The sequence below is a fragment of the Anthonomus grandis genome, chromosome 3 (genome assembly GCF_022605725.1).
Source record: "Anthonomus grandis grandis chromosome 3, icAntGran1.3, whole genome shotgun sequence".
Classification (NCBI taxonomy): Eukaryota; Metazoa; Arthropoda; class Insecta; order Coleoptera; family Curculionidae; genus Anthonomus; species Anthonomus grandis.
This window is the reverse complement of record NC_065548.1, coordinates 2691207-2701223: the sequence shown is the minus strand read 5'-3', so window position 1 is coordinate 2701223 and position 10017 is coordinate 2691207. Positions and strand designations below refer to the sequence as shown.

At 33.9% G+C, this 10017-nt stretch overlaps 1 protein-coding gene across 1 annotated transcript in view; it reads right to left on the bottom strand.

Annotated features, from left to right (window-relative positions):
• LOC126734177 (retinol dehydrogenase 11-like) overlaps positions 1-10017 on the bottom strand; it is a 39511-nt gene that overhangs the window by 23297 nt on the left and 6197 nt on the right. Inside the window, exons 2-3 of the mRNA XM_050437718.1 lie at positions 3022-3354; positions 2675-2961 (exon numbers count right to left, since the gene is read on the bottom strand). Coding sequence (XP_050293675.1) covers positions 2675-2961; positions 3022-3354 — 620 coding nt within the window. The remainder of the gene's footprint in view (positions 1-2674; positions 2962-3021; positions 3355-10017) is intronic.

The window sequence follows — 10017 nt, the reverse complement described above, 5'->3', positions numbered from 1 at the left end:
TTTTTTTCTGGGTAGTTTGGGTGATTTTCTGGAAAATATGATTTTTTTCTCTTTCCAACTGCCTGGAAAATTACCATTAGCCTAACATCATTTTCGGGTGAATAACTCATTTTCTTTCATGCAGTTTCTTTGGTTTGTTTTCTCTTTTTAACTGCTTGGAAAAGTGAGTAAAAAATTATCATTTACTTGACATTTTTGGGTGAATAATAAATGAATAAAATAAATTTTTTCAGGCAGTTGAGATCATTTTTTTTCAGTAAACTGTCCAGGAGAATCGAATAACCTTCAACTGCCTGGAAGTATCAATAAATTACTGAAAATGCCTGGGAGGATAAAACAAATAATTTAGTTTTAGAAAAGAATTTCCAAGCAATTGAGGTATTTTTCTTTCATTTTTTTTTCTCTTTTCCACTTCAAACATCAGCATATCAGCTGTAAGTGAGCAAAGAGACTTAGGGGCTATAATGACAGAAAACCTAAAATATGCAACATATCTGGTTCAAAAAGAGACATGTTATACAAGGATAAATTAAAGCTATTCAATTTAGTAACTTTGAAAGAAAGAAGACAAAGAAGAGGCCTTATAGAAACTTACAAAGTCCATCCATGGCAACTATATGAAAAAAGCTCTAAAAGTGACATTTAACTTCCTCACCTTGTTAGTACAGAAAATAAAAATATATTCAAAAACAGACAAATTCCAGAAGGAAAAATTCAACATTGTGACCTACACATGTAAGGAACATAAACAGTAGTTCCGTTGGTGCAAAAGGTTTATCTACTGTGATCTAAAATTAGTAGTAAGTAGTAACTGCCTGGAAAAGTGAGTAAGAATGATCATTTGCTTGCCATTTTGTAAGTAGTAACTGCTTGGAAATTGGAGTAAAAATTATCATTTGCTGGCCATTTTTAGGTGAATAATAAATCGCTTTTTCCAGGCAGTTTTTTGGGAAACCATCCAGGAGAATGGAAAAAAGCTTTCAACTACCTGGACGTACGAATAATTACTGAAAATGCCTGAGAGGGTAAATAAATGTTGGTTTTGAAACCACTTCCAGGCAGTCGAGGTAATTTTTCTTTGGTTTCTGCAATTGTCTAAAAAAATGAGTAAAAGTTATCATTTGTCTGCCATTTGTAGGTGAATAATATATTCAATTTTCCAGGCAGTTGAAGTAATTGTTCTTTATTTTTTTTCTCTTTCCCACTGCCTGGAAAAGTGAGTAAAAATGATCGTTTGCCTGCCTTTTTTCGATGAATAATAAATTACTTTTTCCAGGCAATTGAGGTCATTTTTTGTCTGGTAAACTGTCTATTGAAGAATCAAGAAACGTTCAACTGCCTGGAAGTATTACAATAATTTTATTGAAAATCCCTGAAAGGATAAGACAGTTTTAGTTTTAGCAAATAATTTCCAGGCAGTTGAAGTTATTTGTCTGTTTTCAACGGTCTGGAGAAGCAAGTAAAAATCACCATTTGAATTTTAAATCACATGTACGGAAAAAGCTTACTTGTGCTTACATAAAACTGAAATCTTTATATCCATTATTCCATCACAATATACAGAGATGCTGCTGGTTAAATCACTTATTTTTCCTCAGATAGACTACTATAATGTTGTTTATTATGAATATCTTACCAATTACCACAAAATACATGCATGCATTACCTGTATGGAGGCCATAAGTTTGACGATATAACTCAGTTATATCTATCTAATTCACTTTTCTTTGTTTATGCATAAAATTAAAATACTCTACTATAAATAAATACTCCGTTATACCCCCGAGAAGATCTATGCATACATTAATTTAAGATATTTCAATTCAACTTTTCATATTTCTGCACACCAAACAGTCAAGTTTGAAGGCTGTTAAAGTATCAAATTTCTCAATGAATTTTATAGTTAATGCTATTTATCCACAACAATTTATTAAGCTAGCGTTAGTTAAATTTGTATATATCTTTTTCCATATAAAACTTTTAATTTAATGTTATTTAAGTGTTAACCTCTTGTGTAAGATTCTATATATTTGTATTTTTTAGATATATTTTGCTTGACCCATTGTTATGGAAGAGCCCCACATGTAAATAACACCGTTCGTGTTTTGGATAATTAACCATGTACTTTGCATAATAAATGTTTGACTATGACTGACTATTTGTTTCCAGGCAATTGACGTACTTTTTCTTTGGTTCTTCAACTGTCTGGAAAAGTGGGAAAAATTACTATATTCACTTAGAAAAGGTCAAGCAATTTAATTTTTAGGCTATTAACTAATTTCTCGGGCCAGTTTGTGTCTTTTTTCTCTTACCAACTACCAGGAAGAATATCATTATTTGCCTGACATTTTCAGGTAAATAATTCATTTTTCCAGGCAGTTGTGGTCCTTCTGTTTCTTTTTTACTCCCCTGGAAGAACGAGAGAAAAATTTACTTAGAAGGAAAATAACTAATGTATTGTATACACTTGTTCCCGCTACTTTACAAACTACACTTTACTTGTTTAACTTATGTTAAGGGGAACTTTATGCTATTGTATGTAATATTCCATCACCTGTGTTAGTACTAATAAATATTTATCTACCCGAAAATAATTGTGAATACTTTAGGCTCAATTTAACTTACCGCAATGCCTTCCCAATTGAATATTTTAATACGAAAGTATGTTACTTACCTTAAAGAACAACCTTATCCCCAAATTAACCACAGGCCTTAGGGGTATATTCCTAGTAAACTCACTCAAAATAACCCCGGGATGTAAGGAGTAAGTGGTCACTCCGGTACCCTGTAACCTTTTGGCTAATTCAATGGTGAATAATACGTTGGCCAGCTTGGATCTGGCGTAAGGATCGTGCTCGGTTAAACCTGGGCCATTTAAATTTTTCGCTTTTAATGGGAGCAAACTGCCTGCCACTGAGGCCACATTGACTACGCGACTAGGCGAGGACTTTTTTAACAAATCTAAAAAAATAAATTGATGAATAGATTTGCGCGTTATTTAAAAACAATATAATAACAAACCCATTAACAAATGGGTGAGGAGCCAATGTCCGAAATAATTGGTGGCCATGATCGGTTGGAGACCGTCCTCGGTAAAACCAGCCCCGGGAATCCTATGGAGGCCCCCGTTATTAATTAATACGTCCAATCGGTCCAGGGTGTTGTTGATATCGTCGGCGAAACGTCGCACCGACTTCATCGACGATAAGTCGACTAATTTGTAGCTGATGTGCCGGTTGTCCGTTTCCGTTATCAATTGTTGCACGGCCTTTTTCGCTTTTTCTTCGTTGCGACATGCTAGGATTACTGTGGCCCCACGTTTCGCTAAATCTGCGGCGGTTTCATAACCGATACCTAAAAAAAACGTGATTTTCTATGAGACACCCCGTTTAAGAGTATGATTCTTGGTTCCCGTAAACTCACGAACTTAATAAATATAACTGGAGGGCCAATTCAATGAAAAGTAAATGACCACTAGGGTGTCGCCATTTTGCGTGATTGTGTCCTTTCGATGTTGGTCACTCTGACAAGTTTTAAGTTTTTGAGAGTTTTTTCAAATTAAAGTTTTTGAGAGGTTATGTTTACAAATACACAATAGAAAGTTACATTTAGCTAAGAATTTAAGAAAGTTGCGTTAGATCTGTGATTTTTGTTGTACTTTAAGAATTTCGTTAAAATTTACGAAAGAAAGTAATCCTCACCTAAACTGAGACAAAGTTTCAATCAACTTGGGATAGATGTAGGCACTTTAAAATATTTGTTTTATTATTCTGATAATCTTGAATCTTATACATCTAAACTTAAACTCGAATCCGGAATCTTATAAATCCTAATACCATGAAAGTGATGATCTTCATTTAAATTTTTGCTTGTATTTACTTAACAAATTCAGTTAAAAACATTTTTCTTTCTATTTTTACTATTACAACTTTTACTTTCCTTCTATGGCAGTGTTTCCACATTAATAGGTACAACCATCTATAAAAATCAAAATAATGAAAATATATTTATTTTTATTTATTTATTTTACGGGATCAACCCCATTACAACAGTAAATTAAATACAAAATCAATTGAACCTAACCATACTTAACAGTAAAATACTAACTATTAAGCAGTAATAAAGCCTACTTATAAATTTAAAATACCGAAAATAGTTTTATAACTTAAATCAATATAACAGAATTCTAAAAATACTAAAAACATACCCTACTAAAGTATAATATTCAGTATTGCACTAAAAAAAAAAAAAATTAAACAATTTCTCTTATTTGACTCTTAAATCTAGATAAGGAAATGCCCAAAATTTCAACCTCCCTAGTATTGACAATTCTTAGAGTTCTTTCAATAGGAGCATGTAATGCATAATTGGCGCTATGAAATGGTAATGAAAAGAAAAGGTAATGAAAAGACACGATACTGCCTTAAATTCCTAGATGGAATATTAAAGTGTATTGTCATCAGAAGTTCTGGACAAATTATCTGACCATTCAATAATTTATACAAAAAAATTAAATCTGCATATATCCGTCTTTGTCTCAATTTCTTCATATCAAGCATTTCTAAAACAATATCATAAACATGATCATCCGGAATTCTTATTCGAAGTTTATAGAGACAAAACCTAATAAATTTGTTCTGAACTCTTTCCAAGGACAAGCAATTATTCATGTAAAAGGGCGACCATATCACTGAGCCATATTCCAGCAATGAAACAACCAATGACATGTATAACCTCTTACAGGTCTCTATAGAAAATTCTTTACAGTTCCTTAGTACAAAACCCAGATTCTTAGAGGATTTGAGAACAATATTGTTTATGTGTGCATTAAAGTTTAAATGAACATCAAACGAGATACCAAGATCTTTAACTATGCTGCAATATTGAAGTGTACTTCCTTGAATGTTATATAAAGTGACAACATTTTTAGTTCGCTTGAGAAAACTTATATAATTGCATTTGCTCACATTCAAAAACAAATTGTTGTTAACACACCACTCATTCAATCTATCCAAATCACTTTGCAACAAAATCTGATCAAGTATTGATAAAATCTCTCTAAAAAACTTCAAATCATCAGCAAATAAAAGGAAGTCACTGTTCTCAGAACAGGCACCAATATGATTCACAAAAATATTAAAGAGCAAAGGTGAACAGTGCCCACCTTGTGGAACACCTGAAGTGACATTAATATAGCTTGATCTTGCATTACCTATTCGTGCCTGCTGGGTCCTCCCTGACAGGGAATTTACAAACCAATTTACCATAAGATTAGAAAATCCAAAAATATCCAATTTTTTTGCCAAAATACTATGGTCAACTCTGTCGAACGCCTTGGAGAAGTCGGTGTAGATTACATCCATCTGACATCCCCTCTCCAAGGCATTCAACAGATTCTGCTGAAACACTAACAAATTAGTCACAGCAGACTTTCCAGAAATAAATCCATGTTGTTCGCTAAGTAACAACTCTTTACAATAAAAATAGAATTGATCATAGATAAGACTGTCCAGGAGCTTCGGAATGGCTGATTGTATACAAACACTTCTGTAATTCTCGATTTTGCTATTGTCGCCAGATTTAAAAATTGGCATTACAAAACTATGTTTCTACAAGGTTGGAAAAATTGCAGAATCTAAAGATCTTTTACACACTTTATTAGAAAATAATTCGGAATGCCATCGGGTCCTGAACTAACTTTGGGTGGCAACTTGGTAATTTTATCAAAAATCAACCCAACGGAAAGGGTGCGATTAGGAATGGTCATATTTAACTTTGCTTGCTGATTGATAAAAGCACCATTATTGTTTATATTATTAATAAGACTATAGACTGTTGAAAAAAACTGGGCAAAACCTTCAGCTATCTGTTCACAGCCAACGAACTCATTATCATTATAATACATTAAATTAGGAAGTTTATTAATTGATCTTTTATTGTTTATGTTATACCAAAAACTTTTAGGGTTAGTGTAGAGTAGTTGGTCTAAGTTTGAAATATAATTATTATAACAAATATCAGTCAAAGTTTTACATCTAGCCCTAATGTTTGAAAAAGTAATATAATCTACCACATTATGACTGACCCTGTAGCATTTGTGTGCAATTTTCTTTTGCCTAACTAAATATCTTAATTCAGCTGAAAACCAACTAGGAAACTTTGAAGTTTTGTATCTCTTTAGGGGAACAAAAAGTGCTATAGCCATATCCAGTATATGATAAAAATGTGAGACTGCTATATTAATGTCTGCTGAGCTTAAAACCAAGTCCCAATTAATTCCACATAAGTAATTATTAATACCAATATAATCACCTATTTTAAAATCATAATAAAACTCTACATAGTTTAAATTCGACTGAGTTTCACAACTAAAATCAATTTCAAAATTATACCCTTTGTGATTTAATGACCCGTCAAAAAGACAATCAACTGCTTCCATTACAGCAAGAGTTTGCTTGCTTGAAAAAATTAGATCTAAATAAACAAGCCTATCATTTGGAATTGTAATATTCTGATAAAAACTCAAACAAGCATAATGCTGACCTAAAACTAGACCCGCCGAGTTTAAAGGACAAGTCACCACCACACCATTGTCGTCATTCCCCCAACTTGACTCAGGTACATTAAAATCACCAAAAATATAAAAATCACAGCTTGAATATTCTTGCCTGAGAATGTCAACAGTATGGCAGTGACTTTCATATAAGTTAATTGCAGAATTTGGGGAAATATAAACTCCCCCAATTATAAAGCTAATACTACCAATTCTACATAATATATATAATTGTTCGACTGAATCATACACCAACGTAAGCTTCCTTGAATCAATAACATCCCTGATATATATCAAAATTCCTCCTTCGCGACTTTTGCTGCTAGAAGAAGGTGAACGATCACATCTGAACAGACTAAATGACTTTACAGACAGTTCAGCATCGGAGTAGTCATCAGAGAGCCAACTCTCAACAAATATCAAAATATCATAGTGCGAGCATAAAACAACTTTAATTAATTCATTAATTTTAGTTCTTAGGCCACCAACATTATAGCAAAATACTTGCAATGGGGCTAATTTACGTTTTTTCTATTGTTTCTAACATTGTTTGTATTTCTATATTTAATTATTAAATTCTCCTCTCCTTCTTCTTTTCTTCTGTTTAGCTCTGCAACCACCTTCCTGATGCATTCTCTTTGCATCACTGTTAAGTCATTCTTTAATTTGTATGCATGTAAATTTGACTTCTTATTTCCCATTATTAGTATGTCCCGTGCAATCTTACAGTCAGAGAATACCACTTTAAGTGGTCTCGACTTGTTTCCTCTTTTCTCACCCAATCTAATCACCTTGAGAACTTTCTCGACTGCTGGTTCTTTATTAATTACCCCCAGCAGTTCAGTTATTTTCTGCTGGTCCTCCTGTATCCTATCTTGAATTCTATCGGAGCTTGATTCTGGCAAGTTATAGATAATAATATTGTTAGCCCGAACAGTTCTATCATTGACTTTAGTTAAAAAGGTATCCATGTTAGAGTTATCTGAAGATGGATTTGACTGTTGGCTAGTTATCGATGTTTTCATTGCAGTAATTTCGGATTTTAAATCCTCAAAAGAGCTCTTGAATGCAGATTTTATGCTTTTGATATCATCACATATGGCCTTCATACCCTCCATAAAGCCTTTTAAGTCCTGCATCTACCTGGAACATGCTTTTGAGTTTGGGAGCACAGTCTCTGCAAATGTATGGGATAGATCGACTAACAGCTGCAATAGCGCGAACTTCGCTAGATCCAATACTGGCACATTTCTTGCATTTTACTACTTTGCACCAGTCGCAGGGAAATCCAAAGACCTCCCCAGGGGTTTTTGGTGGATCTTTGAAAGTGCAAATCTGGTCACAATTAGAGCACCTCCCAGACATTTTTCGATAAATCGGCCGCAAGAATAAACCATAAAACCTTCAGCACGTTTTTTATAGGTTAGGTAATATTTACCAAAAAAATATCCATAAACTCATACAACTAGCACTAAGGAGACAAACTATGTATTCCATACACGCAAAACTAGTTAATATTCTGGCTAATTACTCAAAAAAATCGAATTTTAATTGGACTAAAAATAAAAACAAACTTTGAGGTTAGGTCCTCCCCTCTTCCTATTCCTATAATATAGATGATTTTATGAGGGTTTCTAATTAGCAAGGGGTTTATATATTATTCTATCATAAACAACCCAGACAGACAATTCACTATAATTCGGTTTTGAGAAACAGTGACGTTTAAATAAGGATGGTGATATAATTTTAGGTAGCTGATGAGTTATCCAATAATAGAATTGGAAAATTTTACTTGTTTTATATTCTTAAAGTCTACCTTGGATCGATTGTTTGCCACATGGCGATTATCCTTCGATACTTCGAAAACAACAAATTATTCAGTGAACATCAGTTTGGCTTCAAACTGGGGAGGAGCACAATTATAGAGATTCTTGACCTTGTGGGTCAAGGGTGATGGGCCCATTTGAGGGGCTTAGAGTGTGTCTAATCTCATATTAGACATAAAATCCGGATAACTGTACAAAATAGTTAGATAGGAGAAAATTACGTTATTAAAGACAGTACTAAACTGACCGCAGTAGTATTCATCTAAATATCCTTTAGGACTAAAACCCCCCTATGAGTTAATCGACTAGAAGTTACATACAAGGGCTTCACAACAGTTAAACAGTTTGTCAAGAAATAATCTGGCAATTTTTCTTCATGGTCCTTCGAGCCTTTTTTAGACGCCCACATAAATAACCTTCACGGAGCAAACCAACTAACACTAGCATACACAAGAAGACGTTATTGGATAGTCAACGGAAAAAGGGCAATCAAGACAGTAATTGGAAAATGCGTAGTCTGCCTCACATACAATGCACGCACAGTCGAGCAATTAATGGGACAACTACCAACAGCCAGAATCACACCCTCACAGCCATTCTTGCATAGTGGTGTAGACTATGCAGGACCATTTCAAATAAAAACAACCAAAGGACGAGGATTCAAATCTTATAAGGGCTACATAGCAGTATTTGTATGCTTTGCAACAAAGGCTATTCATCTCGAAGTTGTCAGTGATATGTCAACTGACACCTTTTTGGCAGCATTTAGAAGATTCATTGCGAGAAGAGGTCGGTGCAGCGATATGTACAGCGACAATGGAACAAATTTTATTGAACCTAGCAAAATTCTTCACGACGAAATTAAAAATTCAATCAATACCAAAGAAGTTCAAGACCAATTAGTCAGAATGGGAATACAATGGCACTTCATACCACCATCAGCCCCACATTTTGGGGGCCTTTGGGGAGCAGGAGTCAAGTCAATGAAATATCACTTGAGACGAATTGTTGGAGAAACACGGTTGACCTACGAAGAAATGAACACGTTGATCCATCAAATTGAAGCATGCCTGGCCACTCTGTCCATTGTCAAATGATCCGACAGACCTTGACGTTTTGACATCAGGTCACTTCCTTATAGGCAGACCATTGGTACAACCTCCAGACATAATCACCACAGAAATAAACTTAAACCTTAATGAAAGATGGAAGCTAATTCAAAAGATTAAGAAAGAATTTTGGAAAATTTGGACCTTAAACTATCTAAATCAACTTCAACAACGACACAAATGGACTGACAAAAAAGAATCCTTAAAAATTGGAGATTTGGTATTAATAAAAGAACAAGATATAAACCCAAGCAAATGGCCACTAGCAAGAATCATCGAAACACACCCAGCAAAAAATAGTGATGAAGTTAAAGTAGTTACACTGAAGAAATCTGATGGAAATCCAATAAAACGACCAATCCATAAACTAGTTCGTTTACTAGAAAACAAACCAAGCGAACAGGATCCAGAAGAAAACCGCAAAAACCAAAACAATGTAAAAACAAAAAGACCAGGCTATGGAGAATAGCTATTACAGCGATATTATTTTTAAAAATGATAAAAAATTCGACAGCCGCTGATTACAGTA